At 41.7% G+C, this 27,503-nt stretch overlaps 1 protein-coding gene across 1 annotated transcript in view; it reads right to left on the minus strand.

The window, feature by feature from the left end:
- MCTP2 (multiple C2 and transmembrane domain containing 2) overlaps window positions 1-26,888 on the minus strand; it is a 107,253-nt gene extending 80,365 nt beyond the window's left edge. Inside the window, exons 1-7 of the mRNA XM_062583310.1 lie at window positions 26,418-26,888; window positions 19,230-19,292; window positions 18,210-18,318; window positions 6,520-6,662; window positions 5,650-5,726; window positions 4,534-4,645; window positions 2,632-2,667 (exon numbers count right to left, since the gene is read on the minus strand). Of these exons, the coding sequence (XP_062439294.1) occupies window positions 2,632-2,667; window positions 4,534-4,645; window positions 5,650-5,726; window positions 6,520-6,662; window positions 18,210-18,318; window positions 19,230-19,292; window positions 26,418-26,876 (999 nt within the window). The 5' untranslated portion in view covers window positions 26,877-26,888. The remainder of the gene's footprint in view (window positions 1-2,631; window positions 2,668-4,533; window positions 4,646-5,649; window positions 5,727-6,519; window positions 6,663-18,209; window positions 18,319-19,229; window positions 19,293-26,417) is intronic.
- Window positions 26,889-27,503: the final 615 nt, after the last annotated feature.

Genomic DNA, 27,503 nt, shown 5'->3' on the forward strand with positions numbered 1-27,503 from the left:
CCTGAAATGCAGGGATTTCAGGGAACGTGCATGAAAAGTGCAAGGTACCTGTAACAGCTCACGTGAGTCTCTTTGCTACTCCAACACAGGACTGCATCAGGCATCAAGACCATCCACACAGGTACTAACCACTCTGGATGAATTTGGGAACCCAGCAAGAATCAAACATGTAACACAAGGAGACTAGTTTAGGACACTGACACACTCCTAATCTGCCAACTGCACAACGATAACACTAAACTCAGATTAGTAAATAACCAGAATTCTTTTATATCGTTAAGACAAACTAGGAAAAAAGCCGGGAAAATTTAATTTTGTCTGTCCTTAAAATAATAAATCATTTGCACCCACATTTGTGTTACAAGAAAAGCTAAACATTACAGTACAGGTCGGGTATAGTTCAGTACAAAAAGCAGGAAAAAAAACATTACTAAAAGAAAACTTACTTGCCTAAACACACAGGGATGAAATTTAGATCTGTCCCATAAATTCCTATCAGAGAGATTTGGATTTGTTGGGAATCCTGTTGCTTAAACAGGAAGTAATCGCTCTTTTTCTCCTGCACCAACCAACCAGTCAGTTCAGTAGCCAAAAAAGGAGCCGAGTTTGCATATCCGTTACGGCGCTCTCCCGTTTCCCCTGCCCCCCCTACTCTTATATCTTTATCTCGTCCAGCAACATCGTTTTCTACCCCATCGTACTCTCCAGCCATTCCTCCATAACCTCTTGTGCCTTCCCTGGACACCCGTATTCCCCAGGCACACAATTTTTCCTTCTAGCCTTTATGTTCTGCCACTAACTGCTAGTACTGCTTCCACAGACAAGAGTTTCCTAACTAAAGATGGTTATTGATGTACAGTACTAGTGTTTTAGTGCAGTGGCAGAATCAATAAACTAGGAAATACTGCTTTGTCAGATTTTTCCAGCGCATGCTGGGAAATATTTTTTACTGCCTTCGGATGGTCACGGAGCTTTTCTTTAGAGATCACGCTGGAGCACGAACTATGTCTTTCCTAGAAAGAACTGAAGCTCTCCTACCCTCTAGTGACTGCAACAGAACAGAGCACAGAGTTGTAGCTCTTATTTTTCCCTCTCTTTTAAACAATATGATCGCTTTGCCTAGCTCAGCACCACGCTTTAGCATCTTTTCAATTTGTTTCAAAAGATTTGAAGATATTGGCCAGCCCTGGAAACTGAACAAACTGCGCAGCCCACATGGCTTACAGCTAAGACCACCAGAAAAAAATATGCATTTAAAAAAAAATTCAAAATGCAATGGGATGTAACGTACAACAACAAGAAGTGGGGGTGGGGGGAAGGGAAGAAAGAAAAGGAAAAACAACCCAACACCACACACCAAGACAGAAGGTTGACTATTCTGGACAAAAAGGTTTGAAAGGTGTAAAAATCTGGCTCCCTTTCCCAGGACCCGATGCCAACCAGCATCGAGAGGCACCAGAAGAAAGGGGGATTCAAGCTACACGGGCTGAGCGAGGGCACCAGCAATTTCCAGAGCTTTAGTTAAAACCCGAAGCGCTGAGCTCTTCAGCTGTTAACCGGGTGCCACGCTGCACTCGGGGGTCCCCGGCCGCCTCCCCGCGTCACTGCTCCGCGGCCGCTCGGCGTGCCGAGCTGCGCCCCACCAGCTCCCGGGCTGCACTTTGCGCTTCGCCCATCTGCAGAAACCACACTTGCTGGCACAACGCCTCGCAGGGGCTGGCTCCTCCACACACCACACCGCAGTTGTGGCAGATAAAGTGAGAGTAAGTCAATTCCTCAATTTAGTTAGGCACAAGCCAATAGTTACACAGGGAAAACATCAAGATGCACGCGTGTTCCCATAGAAGCCTAATTTTGCTTTTCCAAAACTTAAGCCGTCCAGCTCTCAAGGTGGGTCCTGCGGCCTCCAGCTTCTGTATCGTTATTTACTCAAAAGCAAATTAAAGCTTTACAGAGCAAATGAAAAGCCAAATTTGTTCCCCAAACAAGTTAAAAACTAACATAAAAATGGGACAGTACACAGATATAAAAGTAATAGAAGCCTACAGGGGTACTACAGAAGACCAAGGGAAGAAAGTTAGGTGGATATGTAACAACACACAAAATCTTGAAGATCCTGTTACATTTTTAGTAATGAAAACGGCCTGCTCGCTCCTCCACCCCAGAACAAATGGGGTCTCAAAACGCACAGCAGCAATGAGAAGAAATATCACCTCCCAAAGTCCTCCAGCAGCGAGACACGGTGCACACACTGTCAGATTGGGAATCAGCGTCAACTCCAGAACCTCCTACCAGCCACTGTTTGGATATCCTGAACCAACTCAAATCCTTCACAGCTCCTTTTCTTCAATTTACACCCAGTTTTCCCTAGTACAGACTGTCTCCTTCTACAGTTCTTTGCAGAATGGGGTCTTAGGCTTACTTGCTGCCGCTGGTTGCTACCATAGGACCTACAACAAGATTATACAACAGCCACGATTTCTCACCGTACTGAAGAATTTAAAAAGCAGTGGGAATCCCAGCCACCACATTTTGACAGTTTGCACCCAGACCTTAAAGTTCTCATATTTTTACATTCTGTTCCAGAAAAGGGCACAGAGATTTTGGGAGGGGACAAAAAATATGGATTACCTTGGATGAAGTTCGCTTCTTCCGATTTGACCATCTCTATTCATGAGTCCCCACCATTGTACCAAAGAGAACCCAGAGAAGGGGAACAGAGAAGGAGTAGAATAGGTAGAGTGGTTAGTAAAATCATTCAAACAGCATCTTTTAATATGCATTAGAAAAGCTTATTACTTAGTAGCTGTTTGGGTCTGCTACTGCATTTATCTACCTCCCTTGCTCATGGAATATAACAATCAACAAACTCGAAATACCTGCATTGCACAGAAATAAGAGGGGAGAAGGAAAAAAAAATCAAGAATAGAAAGTGGAGGGACCCAGAGCCATTAGTAAGAAACATGGCTTATACTTTTGGTGCCATCTGGTTCTACACTAAGCTAATTTAAAAAGGAAAAAAAAATCATTTTGCTGTTAAGTGCTAATGTGGACAGAGCCATTTCACTGTTCTGATTCCACTGGAAATGGCTGAGCAATTTGCATTTGAAATATGAGGGCTTAAAACATCATCTTTAAAAAAAATTGCAGTGTGCACCAACTCTATCATCTCCATCTGAATGCTAAGCAAGCACCCAAGGTATCAAAAGCTGCAGCTTTAAACCACCGCATTTTCTGCCTCATGGGCTAGGTCTGCTTTATCCTACGGCCTCCTAAAAATCCCCAGAGAAGAATTTCTCAGGTTCTTGCAGCTAAACAGCTTCCCCTTGCACCTCCTCTGGCAACCAGTGACACTTCTGGTAATAGCATTTTGTCTTGGATAAGTTAGCAGGGAAATTCACATCTCAGATCCAAAGCACCTTACTATGTAGCACGCTCGCTCTCTCTCTATATATACATATATATATATACACACACACACACATTTATATATACATACACACATATATATACAGACACAGTGTTTTGAATGTCATTAACATTTAAATAATCATACAGAGATAACTTTACAACTATCTTAATTTAATGGGTGACTTTACAATTCTCAAAAAAAGCAACAATTAGGAAAATGAATGCTGAATGACGGGTGTCTCACATTAACTGTTTTGCCTCCCAATCCTTTGAAACTTTTAAGTTTTTATAAATAATTCCTTTCAGACTGGAATTCCAAATCTAGTATTCAAAAACGTGCTGTAAACTGCAATTTTCTTACTAGATATAAAGCAAAACAAAAACAAACCCAAAAAACCACTGGCAGGACCTTGAACCTTAAAAAATTTAACAGCTTCATTTTGCTGTTCTCAGTCTCTGCCCAGTTTATTCCAGGATTAAAACCGCCCCACATTTCAGCATCAGGAGCCAAACTCAGTCGAACTCGGTCGAGAAACCGTCGGTGGCAAGATCGGGGTTTTCGCCAGCCGCCTGCCGCTCTCGGGCAGCGCGCTCCTGCGCAGCATTGGCACGGTCTGCACGCCGACATGAAACCCCCGCTTTCGGATTTCACACGGCTGTATTTTCATCGGTACGGAGAAAAGCAGAAAATCCAGCAGTCTGACTTTTTTTTTTTTTTTAAGGCACTAAAAGCTAAACTACCGGGTGTAAATCAGTAAGTATCATGCTCTGGAATAGCAGTCATGCAAGGTACTGCTCCTTCATTTGCTCATTCACACCTGCATGTTTTAGTGGGAGATAACGTGCACAGATGGTATCTGGAGAGTGTTGCTGCTGCGTGCTACAGAACTACGAGACAGAGGCATTCAGCTATAGACACCCAAGCAACTTTTACCCAGTTAAATATGGAGTTTCTCTTTTTTTTTTTTTTTTTTTTTTTTTTTTTTTTTTTTTTTGAAGTTACGATCTATCTAGATTTCAATATCAAGTCTCAGAGGATGAGAATAGCAGCAGCATTTACCAGTAAATCAGATTAGGACAGCTCTTTTCCCAGCTGTATGTTTGATTTGCTAAGTCACTTACATTTCTCTTGAAGTCACCTTGCTTGACTGCTAGACTCAAGTTTAATACAATCACTCCCATGTCATCTTCCAAGCTATTTGGATCTTCCAGTTTTAAGATCTGTTGAGTAGTTCTACAAGCAAAAGAAAAAAAATTTATTTTGTTGACTTCACTGTTAACTCGAGTTCAGTATTGAAGGTCACGATGTTGAAGAGTGCAAGTTTCAGCCTTTTGTCTGAAGTTTCCAGTATCGAATTTAAATGTAAAATGGGAAATTTAATGGGCTCCCCCATAGTTCTGACAACATACAGCTCTCTTCATAACACAGCCTAGCCTTCATATAGCATTGCTTATAACTCTCCATACGCAGAGACGCATTGAGCTAAGTTACCGCTATATCTGCTTTACAGGGAAGAAAAGTGACAGAAACTCACCCAAGGTGTTTTTTTTTTCCTTTATTTTTCCTTTTATTTTTTTTTCTTTTTTAAACAGAGACTGGAATTTGACTCATGAGATCTGTATTTGTTCTTGCTCGGTGTCAGACTTTTCTGCCCTCTTGCATGTGCATTTAATCTCCCTCCGCAGCACAGCTCCCTCACCAAAAACAGCAATGCTGGTACTTACCTGGTGACATTATATTATATTCATTAAAATTTCTAGAAACTCGGAGACCTCAGCCACAGGAGTTGTGATATACCTGCACAGGGGCACTTCTTTTCTTAAGAGAAAAAAAACCCACAGTCCCTCAGGGGCTGTACGAAATGGAGATTAAACTTGAATTCCTGGCTTCCAGCACCGCGTTTGAACCAACTAGCTGTGGACGAAGGGCTTTCCTCTGCATTAAACCGGGGCCACACGCTGCTGGGCCATGGGAAGGGGGAGCACCTTCCTTTTGAACCTTGCCTTTTGCATGCTGGATTTGAACCAGTACATAAAAGTCGGACCAGGCCATGCCCATACAGAATCTGTCTCAAACAATTTCTCGAGGGGCTCCCCACCCTTCTCTCAGAAGTTTTGCAAACAGACAAGTTTTCGTGTATAGGCAATTTCTGTGCAATATGAAGAGTTTTAAGTTATTTTACTATGTTTCTCAATTCAACTGCAGTACCAAGCTTTAATGCAAAAAAAACGTATTACCTATTAAGTTCAAGTTCGGTGAGTGCTATAAATGCTGACCCCATGAAGTCAGAAGAAGTTAAATCTCGATCATACACCTGGTGGCAGAATAAAATAAATATTTATAATTTTCACATCCTAAGTCAGTTTTGTCCTGACCAATACAAGAACAGATATTTTAAGCATATTCAGTTCAACTTTGCATTTGAAAGATCAAAGCTCAGATATAATTCACAGGCAATCTTCCATCTCTCTGCTTTAATTTGTGTTTTTAACTAAATATTTAAATAGCATTTTGAAAGTATCTTCTTGACATAATGTAAACAGACATGTGTGCGCTGCTATGGACCATGCCTGTGCCGTTATATTCTGCATGATAGCATAACTAAGTGCTGCACAAAACCAGGTACTTCTTGCTACAGATGTTTTAGCAATTAGTGCTTACGACCGGTAGCTTGCAGTTCTGGTAAGCGCAATGTTACTCATAACGAGAAAAGGCTTTGCTACTTGTCACTGCTTCGTCCTAGGTAATAATTCTATTCCACCCTGCCAAATTACGTTCTTAAATTCTGCTTATGTAACTGCTATCGATTTCACTGAGTTTGTACAAGCAGAGTAGAGTAACAGCAGAATTTCGTTCCAGAGTTTTAACCAGATCCAGTCAAGGAGTTTTATTTCAACTTGGGGTTTTCATAGACTTAAAAAGCAAAACATCCAAGTAAAATCTGGAAAAGACATATGTACATTTTAATTGGAAACTGCTAAAACTCTTAAACCAGAGCATATTTTATTTTAAGCTGCTACAGTAAACAGAAATGAATACCTATTTAAAGTAGACAACGATTGCTTAAAAATATTTACCACCTTTCAAAATCTAAACCCAAAGTTTACCTTGACCCAGAGTTTTTGGCTGAGGTTCTGTATTGGCAGCACAACAGTCTCATCCCAGACGGGGTTTAGGTTCTTGTAGACTACTTTGCTTTTGTATAGAGTTTTCCCATTCAGTTTAAACTTCACATATGGGTCGCTTGTGCCTATGATAATAAGAAGAAACAGATTAGCCCTCTTCTGATATAGCCTCACAAAAATAATCTTAAAATTATAATTTAATAATAGCTACCTATAATAAATTACAAGCTTATGCATGTATTGTATTTACATACACACTATATATATATATACACCACCCCCACTGTGGATGTATATGTACATATACACACACATAAAAAACATTCTAGTTCATACAGGAAATGCATTAAACAATCAGAAAGTTGCTTGACAGCAAGCAACAAAAATTCTTTATAGTCTGCTTGATCTCTGCTATGTTATTTTGAAAGAATGTTAATTATTCCTTACTTGGTTAATATTTTAATTTGGGAAAAGAGCAAACAGAACCACTGATGAATGAGTGTTTACAAGCTAACAAACAAAACAGACAGTGAATCAGTGAAAACGTGATCCTGTGACTATGAATATATAAAAGACCAAAATTAAAAAACATTGTAACTTTTGATGGGACCTCTGAGGAGCAAGTACTAATAGCTAAAAGTCCAGTGAGGATTTCATTGCCAGCGTTATCTGCCAGTTTACTTAAGTCCAAATGTAAAGTTTCACTGCAAAGGTACTGACATCATTGGCCAGCTCCAGATAAAACCACAGGCACAAGAGAGACTGTAAAGATAATAAACAGTATTCAGGTGACACATTTTTAATCCTCTAAGTGGTACATTTCGCCACAGTAATAACGTCCCATGTTTTTATGGGGCAGATGTCCATAGACAGAACGTGAGGATTGCGCTACTCGGCAGCAAGACTTGCAGCTGTCAAAGGAAAACAGAAGAGGGAATCAACTTTTTATTGCTGTTATTAAACCAATGGCATCTGCCCTAACACCAATCAACACACAAGATACCAAACAAAAAGAGGGACAAGCAACATGAAGGATTTAACTAGATGGTTTATTTTTATTTTCTATGTGTATGTATTTATATATATATATATATATATATATACACACACACACACATAGACTTTGCAAATATCTCCCAGAGACCACAAGCAAAGAATAAAGTTGAGTTGCAGCAGGATACCCAATTAACCGACCCCATCTGCCATTCCTCATTTGTCATATTGGATGCTGTATTACACCTTACATTTGGAATTAAACTTCCCCATTAAAATAGCAATAGCTAATCAAACGGACTCATTCAGCACAGACACTTCAAATAAAGCCATCGGTGCAAGCGCTACATTTCACGCTCTTGACCACTCGTTTAGCTGTCCAGAAAGCCCGCAGCGCAGGCTTCAGGCAGGAGACGACACCTCCTATATCGGACTTCACGCAGCCAGAAATAATCTGGATCTGTCCTCGCCGGATCCCACGGAGCTGCTCACCGGTAGACAAATGAGCTGCAGCTCAGGGTAACCCGGCAGGACATCGAGACTCCGACTTTTCACTAATTTGGTAAAACGGTGAGAACGTGAAAAGGCCACTTTCAAATATTTGACGCTCTGATCACTGGTTTGTAAAGACAGATGGATTCAACAAAAAATAACCCTGTTTTAGCATCTGTGTGAAACTCTGTGGTACTGTGAAGAACTGTGTAAAAATTACGGTAAATTTTTATTGTGTTTTAAATTCAAAAGGGTAAACATATAGAGCCACGGCCAATTCTGCCCGTCTCCTCTACGAAGAGAGTTTAATTCACAGTAGGAAAATAATGATTAGTTTTCAAATACTACCTGCAGCTAATTCCTTTTCTAAGTAGCAATTGCAAGAACTAATCCCTTTTTGAGAACAATGCTGCAAAAGGTTAAAAAGAAATTTCTTTTCCTTCACCTCTAACAGAACAGCAATAAGGGCCTGATCCAAAGGCCACTGAACTCAGTGGGCAGACGTGCGTTATTTTTAATGATTTAAGAACAGCCCTTTCATTAGAGTACTTCTCAAAACCACGATTATACCTCTGCATAAGCAGCACAGCATGCTTCACATGAGTGCGAACACCCAAGATAACATCTAGCCCCACAACATGTGCAGAAGTCTTCAGAGGATGCAGTAGCTGAGGTAACATTTAGCTTTTCAGTCTTAGTTTGTCCCGACTGCAAAGATCCTAAATTCCCTCCTTTAAAAGGGAAAAGGAGAAACAAAAAGGCAAACCTGCTTTTATCTAAGCAGATAAGCAGAAGCAGGCTGCATTCTCGAAAACGGTAACAGCGGTAGCAATAACGAAGCCCACAACTATCAAGTGCACGAAAGAATGACCAGACAAGACAAGGAAAACAAGTGATGAAATGAAAGCATGAACAGGGTGATGGCAGCAGGTGGCCTACAGCCATAACTCATGTTTCTTCCACAGGAAAACTACTGAGTGAGCAAAAAACCCAGGAAGAGAGAGAAAGACGGAAACAGAGGAAGCAAAGAGCTAGCAAGTTCAGTATCTCCAAGTATAAAATGCCAAGCAGCTCCAAGCCCTTCTTCTGCACATGGGAAGCAAGAGGCTCATACCTTAGCAAGGATCCCAACGGTACTGTTGCACTGAAAGCTTTCAAGATTATTATAAAGCAAAGAAAAAGGTCTGGAGCTGCATAGCATTGCTCACCTGAGGTAGGCTTTAGCAGCAGTCCTGAGACATATACAGATGCATAGATGTGTGTGCATGCGTATATGTACTTAAATAAAAAAAAAAAACAACAGTGGAAAAAATAAACGATAATAAAAAGAGGCCTTTAATTAAATACGATTGCCGCTCTGGGATCAGGCCTTCATGCTTGTCAGCTTACTCTCAAAATAAACATCTCGGAGGCTGGCCGCGGCAGCGGCGAGGCAGACTGGGTAATCCCCAGGTATCCTGACAGCTACATAATGCTCAAACTGTTTCACGGGTGAACGGCGGCACTTGCGCGAAAGAAAATATTAACGCCTGGAATTAATAGAAAAGAGGACGACGGTTTACACAGCCAAGCGAGGAAAAGGTGTCAGGTTCGGACGGCGTTAATTGTTCACGAAAATAATTGGGAGGGAGCGCGGGAGCGAGCGCGGCGAGGAGAGGGCTCGGTCGCGCGAACGACGGGGCTGTTGGCCACTTCTGAAAGTGACTTTTTTTTTTTTTTTTAAGGTATGGACTGGTCTAGAAAGGATTTTTAATTTTCCTTTAAACACAAGCGTCTGAGAATTTTCTGAAAAATCTATGCCATTAAAAAAAAAAAAAAAAAAACCAAAAAAAACCCCACTTTTCTCTGGCCATTTCAAAATGAAGGCAACCAAGTCAACAACTACTAAACACGTACTCCCAAGACTGTTCTAAAATGCAAGTTCTGAATCTATTCCTTTATGTCACATCAGCTGTAGCCTCATGCCAACAGGATGAAGCGAGATCAATTTTTCTTGAAAGCAGCCTAGAATTCGGCCTTAAGTTGGTTGGGGGAGGGAGTATTTTCCAGTGCAAAAAAGTAAGGATGTTTCAAGGTCAATTTAAATATTATGTAAAGACAGGAAGGTTTTTCAGACAGGAAAAAAAAAAAGTATATACAGGATTATCTGCTTCTCAGCCTAAAATAAGCCAGTAAAAGGAAGGGGTAACTTCTAAAAAAATAAATAAAAAAAATAAAAAAATAAATAAAAATATCATTCCGTCATGGGGAGCTGCTTTCTTGTTAGAAAAAGGACATGCACCTCCACACTGATTCTTCCTTGAATTCATTTCCATGGCCAGCATTTCACTACTCGCTTCCACCAGCACTAAGCAGCGACGAGTGCAGGCAGAGCAAACATCAGCCAGAACGCGAGCACGCTTCAGCGAGCCAAAGCTGCTGGTGCAGGACAGCCAGGCAGGGTTCAGCAGCCTCAGAAACTGTTAACAGCGTTTTTAAATGGGCACTGCTGCCCTCTAGCAGCTGCAGAGAGAGGTACCACACCGACCGTATCGAGTACTACGCATTTACCTCACGCTTCGAAAGATTAACAGCAGACCCAATACGATTTCAAACCACACTCTGTCTTACAGGAATAAATTTACTGGAAATACAGCATACAAAAGACATCATTACATTACATTAAAAAAAAATCACGACCTAATCACTTTGCAATCCTGAAAACTCAAAGAACAAACAGTGTCAAAATATAACTTAGACCATCTTAAGTTTGGGTCAAAATTCTAAATTTGAATTGGAAGAAAGGAAATGAGGGGTTTATTATGAAGGATTTATTTTATATATACATAAAGAATAAACTAGTTTAACTTCATAGAGATAGAATTACTATAGCTATTTACAAAAGGGGTAAAAGACAATTTTTAAGTGGCTCTCACTTATGTGGTGAACCGCTGTTACAGAGAAATAGCAGAGATAAGGGATTAAGGAGGCAATCAGAAAAAAGTATTCTAATAGCAGGAAATGCAGGTAATTTTCAAAAGTTTTGTGCACTGCTAATTTTACGTGAACAGGTGGAAGTGAAACATTGCTTGGGAAACAAGTGTCACCAATAGGCTTCTAGGGAAAATAAACCAAAAAAACTTACCCAGAGAAGTGTGAAGAACACATGCAAGCCTACAGTTGAGCCAATGCTTTAAGAAAGTGTGAACTGACCATTAACAAGCCACAGAAGCAGACGCAGGACGTTTTATGTAAGATACTGTGCAAGCAGCGCCCTTCAGACACTGCAGTAAGAAGCTAAAATAAACAAACCAACTAATAGAAAAGAAAAAGAAAAAGAAAAACAGGAAAAAAAAAAAAAAAGATTCTACCAAAATGCCATAAGACACACGAAGGACAATGATAGAAACAATAAATCACCTCCAACAAAGGTTAGTCAAGCTAATCCCTGGCACAGCCTCAAAACCAAAAGCACAGGAAGGCACAAAACCAGCTGCTTTTACATTACTGCTCGGTATCAAGGTCCTTGCGTGCAATATTCCCCCATCAACTCCAAATTCACATCAGGATGAACGGCATCCCTGACAGGAACACTCTTCTGCCATTAAATTTGTTACCTTGCTACCCTTTTTGACTTACAAGGTCTGCTTGCTTCCAAGGGTAGGAAAAAGGACACTGACACCATGTTTGGGGGCGAAACGCGTGTCCCGTTTGTGAGCATCATTCTCATTGTGTGAGAAGTTTCTTCTTCTTGAATTCTCAGTCTCTGGTTTTGCAAAAACTACTTATATGGGTCCTAGAAAGGAGCAAGTGTGAACTGGTAATACAGACAGCTGCTCACTGGGGACCAGCTCCAATGATTAGTAGAGCTTGATCGGTTGAAGAAACCACTTATCTACATTAGTTATCTACACAAAAAGAGAGCTAGTCTCTGGGCCCTATGTATTCTCTTCTGGTGCTGCCATCCTTATAGTTCTTAATCCAACATTCATTTTACCAAAGATGGCTTGGCATTCTTGGATTATTTGCTTTTGTTTTAATTCAACCCAGTTTTTTGAGGTTTCTATTCTGGTGCAGTCAGCCAGTCCAGAAGGGCCGCTTGCAAGAACGGTGGGGTCGAGGAGGCAAAGTTTCAGTCACACACGCTGCACTTAGAGAAATTGAATTTGGCGCAGACAAACAATTGCTGCACACGCCGTTGTACGCATAGCAATACAGGATCCAGAAAACATCAAAATAAGTACCCAACCCCATTCAAATTCTTTGCATTTGTAAATTAGTCATAATTACGCTTTTCAAAAAGAAGTGTGAAAAGTTGTCTAATAAATCTGAATAATTAATAAATTTGAAGAACTAATGATCTAATTGCCGATGCCCTGAAAACAGAGAAAGTCTAAATTAACCAGGCAGCATGTTTGTAGTGAACTATTCAGCCTAATTGCCACGAACATTTGCTTTCCAAACAATGGACTTATTCTGCATGAGCTGACACACGCTCGACGCAGCACAAGCGCATCCCTGCCTCCAGCGCGCCGGCAGCCTGCTGCCGTGGGCGAATCCAGACAGCAGAGACCAGAGCAGGGAACAGAGGGTGGCCTGGTTCAGGTCCAACTGTGGACCTGTGCATTATGGAAACTAAAATGGAAACTGTGCATTATTCTATCTTCTTTCTTCAATTGCTGTAAGGCGTTTCAGGAGACCTAGCTCCCGTTTGGCTCCCACCACGCACGTGTCCATGGTTCAGTTTGCAGCTCCCCACGGAGCAGAGTGTCACGGCCTCACTCCTGGCACCCCAAGACCCTCCAATCAGCTGTGCTCAGCTTTGGATGCAGAAGGGATGGTGCCCCAAGCAGGGGAGATGGCATGCACCCCACGGGGTGAAGGTGCTCACGCAGCCTGCTCGGCTGTCGTCACGCACTGCTCTCAGTGGCTTCTCGCAGTCTGGCTGTCCCTAGCAAGAAATGAGACCAAAATCACAGCAGCAGCAGGAAACAACATGGGAAAACTGAGGAAAAGAACGGAAAAGGCCAGGTATCAGCTACAAACACCACTGTAGCGTAAAACCTAGAAGATATCTGACCACATGAAAAAGAAAAGGCAAAAATCAGGTTGGAGCAATGCAGCTGGAAAAAAAAAAAAAAAAAAAAAAAAAAAAAAAAAAACTTTCCCCACAACAAACAAAAAAAGCTCAGTCACTCACAGCTGATACCACATCTGAGAAATCTATTTCTCATAATCATGCTGACCAAAAGGGAAAAAACACTCAAGATTTGGAAGTGTGCGACTTAGAAACATGAGGGGCTGCCATCACAGAAACTCAGAGTTTCTCTCTTTTCTTAGAGCATTATAGTTGGATTTGTCAGTTCAAGGGAAGTAACACTTCCTCACGACTGTGACACCACGCTACTGCCCCGTGTCACGGTCACTCTGCTCTGCAGAGGTGACTCAGCACAGCCAGCAGTAGGCACAGTCTGATCACTGCAGAGCTAACAGGGAGCAGGACATTTCAGATTTCGTTAGACAGGCTCAAATTAACATCAGGCATCACCCTGCCCCATGACAGCAAACCAACACGTCAAATGGGCTCCTGCCTGTCCCATCTCAAAGTATTTGCAGCTGGAAGTAACAAGCATCCCAAAAAAGGTTCAAATGAAGCCATAAAACTCCCGAAGGTATGATGAAGTGGCAACACTTAGAGCACTAGTGTCCAAAACATTTAATATTTTTTGAAAAACCAAGTATGCAGCAATTACCTCCATCTTCTGCAGAACCACCAGTGCTCTGCAGACACCTATATTAATAAAATGCATTTGTTTTCTTACTATTTATAGTACCTACACAATTCAAACTCATCATTACCAAGACACATCATGTCAGATAATAACTGTAATACTGCACAAGTACACAAGCCCCCCCCCCCCCAATATGTTTGGTTCTACATAAGCACACAGAAGCAGATCTACACCATCCAGTGTCTGATTCATTAGTTAAAAGAACTGTAGATAGCGGATAACCTGTGCACCATGCAATACTAGGCACCAAGCGTGGATGCTTCATATAAAGGTGACACGAATGCCTATTGCCAAGCACAACTTACTACCTGTTCAGGTTGTTTCCAACGTATGACTAGCTAGGTTGGACTGCATCCCAAAAAGCCTAAGTGAGAAGCCAGTAAATCAGACTCCACTCAAGCTGATGGCTGAGAGAGAACCCTTATCCCAACTGCATCCCCAAGAGGGAACACCGGAATATTGGCCCAGCAAAGGATCTTTCAGGACCTTTTCCCCATTTTCTTCCCACACTGCTCATGCATTTTACAGGAAACAACGGGGAGCACACGCAGCTGAGTCAGACTCCAGTGCCTGCACCTGTGCCCTCCCCAGGATGGAGCACGTACAAAGAGACAAGCTGCAGAAGGCCAAGGACTACCTGCGTGAACGAACCTGGGCAGAGGCTTTGCCTACATCTCCCAAGTATCTCAAACAGCTCAAGCTTTGTGATCCAGAATATCTTGCTCTCTCCCTTTCCCACCTTCAAACCAATAGGTCCAACCTAGATGAGCAGCGCTTTGCTGCAACCAGCACATCCCCACGACGCTTTCCCACGTGGATCCACTAGGTTTCCCCCCCCATAAATCACAGAGTCCGCACTGTTAGTTGGCTCTTTTGCCATGTGAGAAGACAGCTGGCAGAGGTGAGGGAAAAAGTCACACTGAACAAAAAGACTTGGCTCTACGGGCAAAAATGGTAACGTTGGGATTGGAGGTGGATGGGCCAACATTTCATTTTAAAACTACAGTTATTTTGCTGTTCTGGCACAAAAATTCCTGGTGAATCTATAGATAGTGTATGTACTTACAACTTGCTTTTGGTTCAAAACCAGGGCATAATGTTAGAAAGTGATGGGATACTGGCCTGTTAATGAAGTGGATTAAACAACCTTGGTGTCCTGACAAAATACCAGAACTAGAAACTTCATTTTGCCCACCAGGTTTTTCAAGTGTATCTTGTTTCTTACAAAGTTTTTTATAGCGCCGAAATGCACAATGTAGCCACAGCTGCTACATCTCCATCCAGTCCAGAAGTTGATGATCTATGGCAGAACATAAAGGTAACAGATGAAATAGTTCATCTGTATGAAATGGCAAGAGCACACCCCTGCAGAGCCCTCCAGAAATGCTCAACCTCATTTGCCAGAGGCCACAGAACAACATTAAAAATGGCCACAAGAGGGCATCAAGAGCACAGCTTGTGATTTTTATCTGCATTTCCACTCAATTTCTGCCAGTCCCCTCAACTTGAGTTGTCTGTAAATTAAGATTCAGCGGAAAAATCTGTGTGAGATGAGGAGAGCAAACTTGCATGCCATTTTCTTTGAGAAGATGCAGAACTCCACCAAAAATGTAATCTGACAGGTATAAAGCAATCATCAAGCCTACAGATGTTAAGACTTTTTAGAAAAATTGCTGATAATTACTAAATACTAAAATTCAGGAAAAATCAAAAATCTGCTTATAAAAACACTTAAATGCATAAACCTGATGCAAGCCAAAGACTGTGCAGAGCTATACAGTCTTCAGTAAAACTATAATTTTTTGTATCTTTTGGCATTTAGAGGCAGAGACATTAAAATTTCTATCATTGACTAGGCAAGCAGTTATCCACAGGTTTGACCTCAAATTTGACTAAATGCGGTACAGAACTGCTCCTACACGTGAACTCTGATACCTTGCTCTGACTGGTATCTACCAGAGCATTTTTGCAGTTGTTCAGATAAGACCGACCAGAAGAACTTTCCAACTCCAAAACCCACATGAAACACATGGCCTGCAACTTAGCACTATACCCTCTGGAGAGCTACAGAGCTCAAGGACCCTACTGCGCACAAAAACGTATGCAGTAAATTAAGGGAAAAGGGTTTGAAAGCCTCGCCCCAGCTGTGTTGCAAACAGCATCACTTGGTCAGCTCTGGAGGCCTCCTGCTCCCAAAACGCGATTGAGCACAACCTGGCACTCAACCAAACTCTTGGGCTATGCCAACTGCAGACAACGCGTTGCTGCTTCATTGAGGTTACTGGAGCAGGCTGCTGTGCTTAGGCAGCTGCAAAAGCAGAAGTAGCTTCACTAGGTTCTGGGCAGGACCCTGCCAGCTCTGGGGACTCACGCGAGCGCGGCTCCGTGCCCCACCACCGCTCGGACACGAGAGCGCGGGCACAGCCGGCTGCCGGCACCCTGGCACAACGCTTCCCGCTCAGCGTGGCGGCGCCCGGCGGCGCTGGGGGAAAAGGAAGCGGCGGCAAGTTGCACCGTTCTCCTGGCCTACAAGTTTCCTTTGAGGTTTTCTCACGTTGCAGAGAACGACGCTGACAATGTCACGCTTTTAAAAGCACGTCGCAAGAGCCACTGTGGTGCAGGTTAGACCCAGCTAAGCGTACAGATAAGCGTATAAGCAACCAGTACGACAGCAGACGTCTAGCGGACGTGACCGAGAACAACGCTGGCGCGCCTCTTGCAGGGCTGCCACAGCAACACGGCAGTGAGTGGAGAAGAGTCACTGCTACTTTTACTCTACTGTGTGCAAAAAGAATTAAACAAAGCAGGAATTTAATCAGATGATGCACCACTTCACCTGCTCCATTTTCTAAATGAGCAGTCGTCTGCCACAGAAAGTGACAGAGACCTGTCAAAATGCTTTTTTCCCCTGAATTACCGTGATACTGTTTTACGTCATACCGCGCTGCATCATACAAGGCTTAAGGCAAGCGCTTGCTAATGCAGAAGAACGCAGCTTAGAACAAACAACATCTCTTTAGAGAGATACTGCTCTGCTGGAATTGCTCATTTATAGCATCTCTTCCAAAGAAGCTGCTGGATGTGTCCTGTCTTGTATGGCTTGCTAGTAAATCTGATGAACTGCTACATTTTCAGGAAGTAACATGCTTCTGTTCAAAGAGTGAAGATCTTAATCTAAGTATTCATTCACTCCCTCCAAAAGCTGGAAGCTGCAAGGAAAAAGTAATATATGCTCAGCCAAGAGCTACTGCTTGGTGAAGCTATGAAAAAAGAAAAAAAAAAACAGCAAGAAAAAGTGAGATAATAGGAGAAATCCCAACAGCAAACAAACAGCCAGTGCGAGGAGGTTTCTAAATCTACCCCAGTCTCTTTACATGCATACCTTTACAGGCCTCTAGGTCAAACTTGTTTTCATTAAACCAATTAAACCTTATTGCTTAGTCTCAAAAGATAGGAAATGCTCGTATATAGTTGCAACGTAAAAGTAGTATGGAGAAACTTTTCCACATGCAGAAAGAAATACAGATCAGCCCAACACTGGATATCTGGAAGAGCTATGAGAAAGGTGCAGATGGAAGATCTTGAAGCAATCGCTTCTGCCAGAGCTACACCAAGCCTCTTTGGAGCCGCCAACAAGATTATCCATTACCCCGGCACCAAGCAGAGAAACTAGCAAGTTAAGCTATTTATAAGCACTTTCACTCTCTGCCTGTAACAGGCTGAAGGACAGCCAGACTAACAGCAGGCACTTTCACACAGTCCCCACTTCTCCAAAACCAATTTTGCCAGGCTTGGACTATCCCCACACCCACCCCGACAGCTCCACAGGACAGTACGTAACACATCCTCGGTCTAGCAGGATCGGCTTGTGGGAGGGACTAAAATTCCAGTTTTCCCTTAGTTTCATTCACCATTTGTTATTTTTTAAAACTGCATCCTCTCTGACCTGTCTTTCGGGTTTAGGCGGGAGCACCGGCTTTTATCTCCTCCCCCTCAGCTCCCCATTTATTAGGATCTTCGCAGCTAGCCGCCAAACCACTCTCAGCAGCTGCTCCCTTTAACCAATATCAAAACATTCTTCAGCTTTTTTCCTCAGCTAAACTAGAATTCCTCAGACAAGAAATGATTCTGCAGTTCTTGGCCAGATGCACCCCGAAAGTGCAGACAGGGAGACGCTCTGTAACTGCGCAAGCAGCAAAGGGGAGCAGCACACAAGCGCCGGTTCCCTTCCTCCCTACGTCTGAGACGGAAGGGTCCCACCGTGGAGCGCTCCGGCCTGCAAGCTGCAGGACAGCTGCAAGTCACAGCAGCGCGCTGGAGGCGACGACGAAGTCGGTGGCGCAAGCTGCTGCCAAACTGTAGTAAGGGAAAGCAAAATAGTGACTTTTAAAAAGAAAACTGCAAGGTGCGGCTCACCGCAGCGGTCCCTGACCACCAGGTTCCGGCCTTCTCTCAGGTGGATCGTCAGCAGGTAAGCACAGGGGCTGGGCAGCTTGCGCACACAGGCACTTCCTTCCTCAAGGGCCTCGGGAGAACAAAGACATCGGTCACCATTTCGCTTCTCGTGAAGCGGCCTCATTACAGCACAAGCAGGTGTTTTCTTGGTTTTGCAGCGGCAAAATTCAGACCTCACCATCTCGCCTTTCATTAGGGAAATCTTTTACAGAGCGCTCGGTAGGCCAGCAAGGAAAGATGTTTCTCCGAGACTTTGTTTCATTATGCAAATAAACTAATAACGTTGTCAGATAGCAAAGGGTAACACGTGAAAGTTTTTCCCTGCAAATCATTAGTAATACTAAAAATCATAAAGGCAGGGACAGGACTTTCAAATCCTATCAACCGACCGCAATATTTTTTTTCTAGCTGCTTCATCCTCGTACCTCTGCATTCATCTGATGACCTCATGAGAAAATGCACATTTCTTTCCACTACTGAGAGTGCAACATTTCTTTATACAGTTCTAAAAGGGAAAAGCAACAGTGGGCAACGCCAGTTATGAGTTTTGCAGTGGCAAACTCGATAGCATTCTTCCCCATGGGTGCTGCCAGGACTATACACCACATCACCTTCCAGTTGGTACACTCAGTGAAAATGGCCTCCAGACAGCACTTAAGGAGGACGCTATCAAAAGGCAAAGGTGAATAAATTAATCCAGAATAAGCAAACGAGCTTTACATGAGAGGTACAACATACAAATTATAGAATACCTTGAAAAAAAATGCAGAATGTACTAGTCCATTTAAAGCATTAGCAATTGCTTCTGACTCTGCTGCAAAATAGCACGCTGCAAAAATCTACAGAAGGTTGTTTCGCCTGGTGTGTTTTTATATTTGTAAGCAAAACACACACAAGCAAAGACCCTGAACCTAAAATTAGTTGCGTTTCCCACAAAGAATCAGATCCAGTTTCAAAACACCTTAAAATAAAAGGACTTACCATCTGATCATCAAAAATTTGAGATGACATGGAAGAGTCTAGATCTGTTCCTCCACATGGGTACTATCAAAAAAAAAGACAAAGTATTAGACAATGTTAATACTGGTATTCCTTAGTCAAGCAAATACTCATAGGCATGGTAACTGGTGAAATTCCTTGAGGGTAGGAATAAGATTCTAAGTAGTAGTCCAAAAAATAATTATACATTTGCTTATATAAATTTCTCTTCCTGAAATTTACCTAGAAATTTCTTTTCCCCGTTTCACAGTGACTGCACTTATTCTCTTTAGCCTGATCAACATAAGTGCCTGCTCCTAGGCATCGGAATTAGCTCTTCACCACCATGGAGGACTGTGCTTTCAGCACTGAAAGCCCATCGCACAAACTCCCCTGACGCCTCAGGGTCGTTGGAGTTGAATTATCAGTCTCTGCTGCAGTGTCTTATTCCTGGGCAGAATTTCGTTTGATGAATCTTCAAGTTCCCTCACTAAGATGAGATGAAAATTCCAGGAGCAGCAGAAGCAACATGCTGGGGTCAGAGCACAAAGCACTGTCACCTGAGTACATTTTCTCCTTCATCATCCCAAAGGTGAGTTTTAAGAGAAATTCTTTGCCAAATTCCAATGTGCATTTCAGTTTTGAATTCTCTAAGCCTCTGGTGGCAAGAGAAAGAAAGACTTCGCACTACCATTTTTGAGTATGTTATGCCCTGGTAACATAGCTATTTACCTTCAAATTCAGAACATAACATATACAACAGAATAGAATGTATACAACTCAATGTATATAACCTCATAAGGGGATAAAGCACCTTTGGCAAGCTAAGAAAAAAAAAAACAATTTGTTAAAGGGAAAGGAAAAAAAATGATGTTGGACATGTAGGGTTGCCACTTTCTGCAGTAACCAGAGGGTCCAAACCGTTCTAGCCCTTCTCAGCATAGAAGAAATCAAAAATTTCTTCCTAAATACTAACTCGTCCCAAAGCCTGAGGCTACAGAGGCACAGTCTAGACTGTCTGGACACATGGAAGAGATTTATCACTCAGGACGCTTCTGATGTTATTTTGATTGCCTGGACAGTTCTATGATCATCATTTCACTGAAGAGGACCCTTGTGTGCATGGGAAACTCTTCTGGTCTAATGTAGGGTAATTACAAGCCATTCAAGTATACAGATTTATGCTAAGAACCACCACCTCACTCTTCAGAAATGCACATAAGATGGAATTTGATCTCCATGTGAAAATGTCATGATATGCCATGTGGTTACATCCAAAGGCCTTATCTAAGAACTGCATTGTGTTCAGCACTATACAAACATACAACAAAAGGAACAAGCACTATACGAGATCCTGGAGATACTGATGTGCTGAAATAAATATACACAAGCTCTTGTGTAATCTTCTACTCCCCCAAAATACATATATGTGTGTGTGTGTATGTATATATATATATATACACACATTTCAGGAAGTTCAGTAATTCAGCATTGAGAGTAAAATTTCATGTGCGAGACAAAATTTAACATTACAGTTCCCACAGCAGTCATAAATTGGACACCTTGCAAAAGCACATTAAAAGTAGAAAAAAATTTTCATACAGAGCAACAGAAGAAATTCCTTGCACAACAGGGCTGAGTTACAGCTGCTAGGGGAACTCTAAATTTGAATTTTCTGACTAGCATGCATAAAATCTCACTTGTGTGCATTAAGCAGTATTTTTAGTAGTCTCTAGCTTCAGAAGAATCTCCTGCAGGCACAGCCATTTGCATTGATAATAGTTTCTCTTTACAGCTTGTTTTACATTGCATAAACAGAATCAAAGAACTCTACTGAAGAACACAATCACAATTGAAAAAGTATTCTCTATGACCTTCACATCATTTATGACAAAAAATCCTACCCTCAAAGTTATCTTTATGCTTTTACTTGCATAATACAGAGTTTGAACAAGGACTTCTTTTAAATAGAAGTTTGTTCTTTCATTTGTTCTCTATATAACGTGAATTGCTATTATTCCAGGTAGCTAATTGCAATAAAATCATTGACTAAAGATAAAAGTCTAGCTGAAAATATGGTCCTGAAACCTTGGTGCTGCCTAAATACGCTGAAGTTTCTGAACTTAAATAGAAGAAAAGGGGGCCACATACACAGAATCATAGTCCTAAACGTATCTGTGGCTGTGGGACCCAATGCTTTCAAAAGTAAAACAAGTGTTAGAGCTCACTGAAAATCAAAGAAATTATGAGCATTTTCACAAAATCTGCCTAAATCTTTGGATCCAAATTTCTTTCTGCTTAAGTAACTCATTCCAGTAACTCAACAGAACTCAAGCTAAAGCTCATTGCCCTCAAATTATTTAAAATCTAGTTTCTTCCTGGGACCTTGAACAAGAAAGAGTGAAGTTCTAATCTAATGCTTAAAGGAAAAACTCAGACCAGAGAGAGAGATGTGTGGGGCTAAGTCCCATAAAAGGAGTGCTTCCATAAAATCATGAACACTGGTGTCTGATCCATCAACTTTACACTAAGATTAGTATTATTTGTATCCCTGATACTTCTCTGAAATTCCTCCCCTAAATAGGATACAATGCAGTATCCTTTTTTAAAAACGCCTTAACTACAGAAGTCTGCAATCTTCAAAAGCCAGGAGCCACCCTCTAGCACTTGTCACTCTGCCCAGGTAGCAGAAGCCTACCTGACACCAAGCAACATGCTACCTACTGCTCTAAAAGAAAAATTAAGATAACATGTACATAAATTTTATGGTTTTTTACAAATATTTTAGATATGTATTTATAAAATCATATGTGATATGTATTTTATAATATAATCATATCTACAGGCACACAAATTTTTTAAAAATCAAACCATGACAAGGTTTCCAACCTCTACCTCCACTTGTTTTCTGTGAAGGAATGATTAAAAACTCAAAGGCACAGACTGCATCAGCAAGGCGACGAAGCTTTGGCCTGCTAGTGACTAATAGCAGTTTGTTACTAAGTACATAAATGAATAGTCTTAATACATTTCAGCAGTGATAAATGACCATGCACCAAAAGCAACCGCAAAAAGTGGAATTAACAGTGTCCCCTGCAATAAGCCTAAGCCAACAGGCCAGGGGTTAAATGGCAACCTAGCTATTCCATCACCCTTCAAGGTCATTAGCTCAGCTGCAACACAACACAGATAAAGTAAATTTCTGGGTAAATGAAAATTAAAAAAAAAAGGGGGGGGGGGAATAACCCTTTTCAGCACTGGAACGTGATACTTTTAATTTCTGCTGCGCATTGTCACTACAACAACAGACAACTATGTTAAAGTTGATCCTGGCCTGGTACATGTGGCAAGAGCCTTCACTAAAAATGGTGAGTTCTGGGTACCTGCAGCTCCGTGCTGGTGTTTCAGAAGAGTAAAAACCACAACCCCACCCCGAGCTCATGCATGTGGCTTGGAAAGTATCTCATGATACTGGGTGACCAATGAAAACCAGGAAATGAGTAGGTGGCATATGACAAAATTCTGGGGAAAAAAAACTCAACTTGCATCTTTCTTTTGATTTTTGTTCCAGGGATCTCCTTCCCTCTGATTAACCTCACTCTGACCAGCGAATGTTGCTCACAGTTACTGTGCTGCAACTGTAATGCTGCAAGTATTTCTCATGCTCTCTACAGCATGAGAAACAGGATCTGCTCAGAGACCCCGTCCGGCAGTATTAGGAGACCAATAAACCGTCCCCATCTGAGGCACACAGAGTACAAATGTTGTGACTGTTCAGTGAAGTATAAGAAAAGCCAAACACTGAGGTTTTCACTGAATTGAACTTAAAAAAAAATCATTCATTATTCCTTAACTTTCTTCATATCTGTCTTCATTTGCTCCACTCTGCTGCGTATTGCAATGAAAGCTGTAATTGGAGGCAGATTACCAGAAGGAAGGTAGGACATTCACCTAGTGAGATGATTTGGAATGAAAGTAAATATTAAATGACTTATACGCACAAACATGCATGCAAATACACACTTAGGTAAGATAAATAATGCAGAGAGCGAGTCAAACTCAGACTTACAAATTTCAAAAGCTTTTCTCAGAGTAAAGCTCTAAGAGACTCTGCAGGCACTTCTGCTAAAGCACTTATTTTGATAAATGCCAAAGGTGATCTTTGGGGTTAATTCTGGTGCTGCTCAGTACATTTTAGGTTATAACTGCTGATCTACAACAGTAGAAGTGAACTGACAGTTAAAACAACTTAGAAGCAAACTCCAAAAATAGTGGCATGCTCATTGTTTCCAGCCTACTGCTTAGGGATTGAGTTGCTACAACTCGAGTAAAATTAAAGCACAGAAATGAAGCGATACAATTATGCCATTTTAGTTACTTTTCTTATGTAGCCATCTAAACAATGATATGCTCAAACAAGTTTAAAAACTAGCATCTCTAAACTGGAAGCGACTTGTCCTTCACTTAAAGTCTAATACTTCTTTGCACCACAACACACTAGGAGTGGGTACTAGTTGGTCAGTACTATGTCCTAGCAAACCAGGTAGGTTATTAAAATCTCAGATTCCTTCTGCTTATTTGATCAGACTCAGAATTTGTCACTCAGGGGAGCATCCCGGAGATGTGGAGCCAGCGTGCTTGGCAGCGAGACTGGCAGAGAAACAACTAACAATATCTCAAGGAATGCCAAATACAGAGTTTCACATGTTCGCAAGGGAGGGATGAAGGCAGAACAGCAACAGGATCACTAGCAGTGTGCCAACACCAGCATAACGCAGGCAGTGTAGCTAGAAACAGTGAGAATAATTTCAGATTTCAGCTGAAATTCTAGGTTTCTCAGACATCCTGTTAGCCCAACAGGCGAAGGTTATTCTCAATGTCTGCCACTAGTGGCCGTAGCTCTTTTGAATTCAAGGCGCAACTTTTGAATTCAAGCAATGTCCAGGAAGATTCTCTCATTTGAGAGAGAGAAGAGAGAGGAGCTTTAAAGGCAACTAGCAGATGGACAGAGTTTATTCTAAAAATATATGCTAATACTGCTTTGTTAAGAATATACAGCCTTTAAGATGCAGAACAAGAAATTTCGTATCAGAAAGAACAGCTCCTCAAAAAAAGGAGGCAACAAGAGAGAAGTTGGGCATTATCAAGAGATTATCTTGCTCCTTGCCTCCTCAGAGCAAAGCCCACCAACCCTACAGGACTCATGCACCATCTGGGGCCTGCTGGCCACTGCCTTCAGGAGCAGGAGAAAGCACAGATCCTAACAGCAGCACACCCTTATGGGCATATATTGCAATAAGATAACAGTTTTACAGCGAACCAGGGAGGGAGCACAGGCCACATCCTACCTTCATATTCTCCAGGACTCTGGAGACTAAATTTAGCTGTTCAGATTTGGTTTATATCATTATTGCTTTTTTAAAGTCACTGTAACAGCTGAGCCTAAATGCAGCCACTCTCCAGTCAGCCTCATGGAGCAGAGACGCAACACGACAATAGCAGACATGAGATGAAGGGCTCTGCTTTCTTATATACATTTTCCATAAACAAGATTAATGAACAATTCATGAAAAAAAAAAAAAAACAACTGGAGCTATGTTTCATGTAGTTTTGTATCTTCTATATACTGAGTTAGCTGCCATTGTTGTTTTTCCTTCCTGAAATTGCTTACTTTCAGGTAATTGTAAGAAACCAACTTTGAGACTTAGTTCTTTGCCACACTGGGTTGAAGTTAGCTAATCGGTTAAACAAACAGTGGGAGATGGGCCATTAAAAAGTAGACATATACAGAGCCTGATTACCTGTGCCTACACTAAAAAGGTTATAGGATTCATCTCAAGAAAGAAAGAATCAGGAACTTGAGAGATCTGCTGGGTCCAGAGTAAGAGGTCCTATGGAAGCCTGTCTTATCTACACAACTTAAAGCTATCAAGTTATACCACAAAAGCAAGAGTTGGTGAGTAACAGCTAAAAAAAAAATCCAAACATTCAATCTTGTAAATATTTCCCATGACAAAACAACGTTTTCAAATAGACTAAAAATTAATTCTACAGGTACTTTGACATGGACCAACAATTCACTTCAGGTTTCGAACACCACAGCGGTCACAAAGTACGTGACAGCATCCTCACCACTTACCATCTTCATCTAAAACACCAGTAGCCTAAGCATAATCTTGAACAAATTTTTAAAAAGCTGATCGACCTGCAAAAATCACTGCTTCTAAATGCAAGGATTCAGTTGAAATGTCTATGTTATTTTTTTTGAATCTCAGATGACTACGAAAAACTACCATAACTGCAGTACCTAGGCTATGGGAAAACAGCCTCAAAACCAAATCTAACCTTTTTTCTGTTGAAAACTCAATAGGAAAAGATGTGTTTACACACACACACACACACACACAAAAATAAAATAAAGAAAAAGCATTTTGCTTAAAATGCTTCAAAGCAACCACAATCTGGTCTTCTGTCTCTATTATAAGGCCATTGTGCAACTCCAAATTGAAGCATGTCAGACTTGGACCTTGCTGTGCCTGAAGCACTATATTCAGCCACAGATATACTAGCCAAAGAGGCAGGGGGAGAGGGAAGAAGGGGAGATAGGACAGGAAATGTAGAGGCAACACTTTGGTTTTGCATCTCCTCCAATTAATCACAATGCAAACCCACAGGACGTCCCAGGGCACGATGCTACAAGTTCACTGCATTCCACAACACGTTCGTTTGTGTTAATTCCAGGTGCAGAATTCACCTCATTCATTCTTTCACCTCATCTTCAGTTTGATATTGAGGGGGTGTAAGGTACGGTGATTTTGTTATGACAATTCTGGTAAGCTTTCTTAACCTACAGTAAACATATCAGACAGCAGCATATTTCAGAGCTCAGAGTGCTGTAGCTGCATTTGAATTAAATGAGAAATTTCAACAACAGTGGAAAAAAAGTGTTATCATCTTGACAAAATAAGAAACTGGAGTGTGAACTACAAAGAAGCATTTTGTAGCTGCAGATTGACAGAAAGAAGGTCAGAGACAGGCTACAAGAATGCGTACGTCACATTTGGTTTATCCTCGTTTTCACCCCTTGTTCATTCCTTGAGTAGGAAACTCCATCCCTTCATAACCCAATCTGAACAGCGCGACAAGTCCGAGATGGCCACCCAGCGCCTGACCAATATAAAAGCCACCTACCTCAGCCCCTTCCTCAGTCAGGTCGCTGCTCAGATGGGCTCTCTGCAGCTGGTCGAAGAGGTCACTGCTGAATTTCCGCGTGGCCTCAGAGCCACGCACGACTTGAGTTTCTGATTCAGCCATGCTAACCAACTCCTGCCGCTTCCACTGCCAGTCCTCTCCCACCTGCCTCAGGGAAGCACTCCTGCCCTTCAGAGACACAACGGAGCTGGGGAGATCGCCAGGGGAGTGCGTGGACAACACCTGATCACTCGAGTAGGTCACCTCTTCCTCCGTGAGAGACTCGACCTCCAGCATATCAGGCACAGACACACTGAGGCGCCGGTCCAAGGAGTGCCTTTGCTTCCTTTCCACCATTTTGCTAGACCTTCTCCTTGTCTTCTTCACACTCAAGTTCTGCAGAAAAGGCCTAGTTTTCTGTTTCAGAGATCCCCAAACGGATGGTTTATCCAAGTCCATTGCTGCAACAGGAATCTCGGTAGTTTGTTGCTTTAAATGGCTTCAGTGATTCCCAGGGTGACTAAAAGGAATATAGGAAGAATAAAAGACAACCATGAAAGCAAACAGCAGCTGAAGATTATGACTCTCATTATCTCATCTTGAAACTTTCAGTCATCTTTCTAAACAGCAGAAACAAAGCATGCTACATTAGTAAGTGCTTCCAAACACAGTCTGGTGGGTAAGTTTGATTAGCCGGGAGGACAAGAGTCAGAGAAAGTATTTAACCTCACACAAAAACACAGCGTCTGTCCATTACTTTGACTGCTAAGAGGGGAAAAGACTACATTTCTCTTCCTGTCAAGTACCTATCTGCAAAATTTGTGATTTGTCTGCTTTGGAACTGCTTCTTTATAAAACTTACTGATGAGAGTTAACTCAGGTTAATGCCAGCAAACAAAAAATGCTTGCAAAGCTGGCACACACAACTTAAAATACAAAGGAAACATTAGGTATCTCTAAAGATGTAAAACAGTACAAATACCATCACCACTTGGGGCAGAAAACATATTTGCAAACATATTAACAACTTTTTAATTGCTTTTTTTTAATTGTATATAGTTTTTAAAAAGTTTTCAGCCATCTTAG

The sequence above is a fragment of the Rhea pennata genome, chromosome 10, assembly GCF_028389875.1.
Source record: "Rhea pennata isolate bPtePen1 chromosome 10, bPtePen1.pri, whole genome shotgun sequence".
NCBI classification, from domain to species: domain Eukaryota; kingdom Metazoa; phylum Chordata; class Aves; order Rheiformes; family Rheidae; genus Rhea; species Rhea pennata.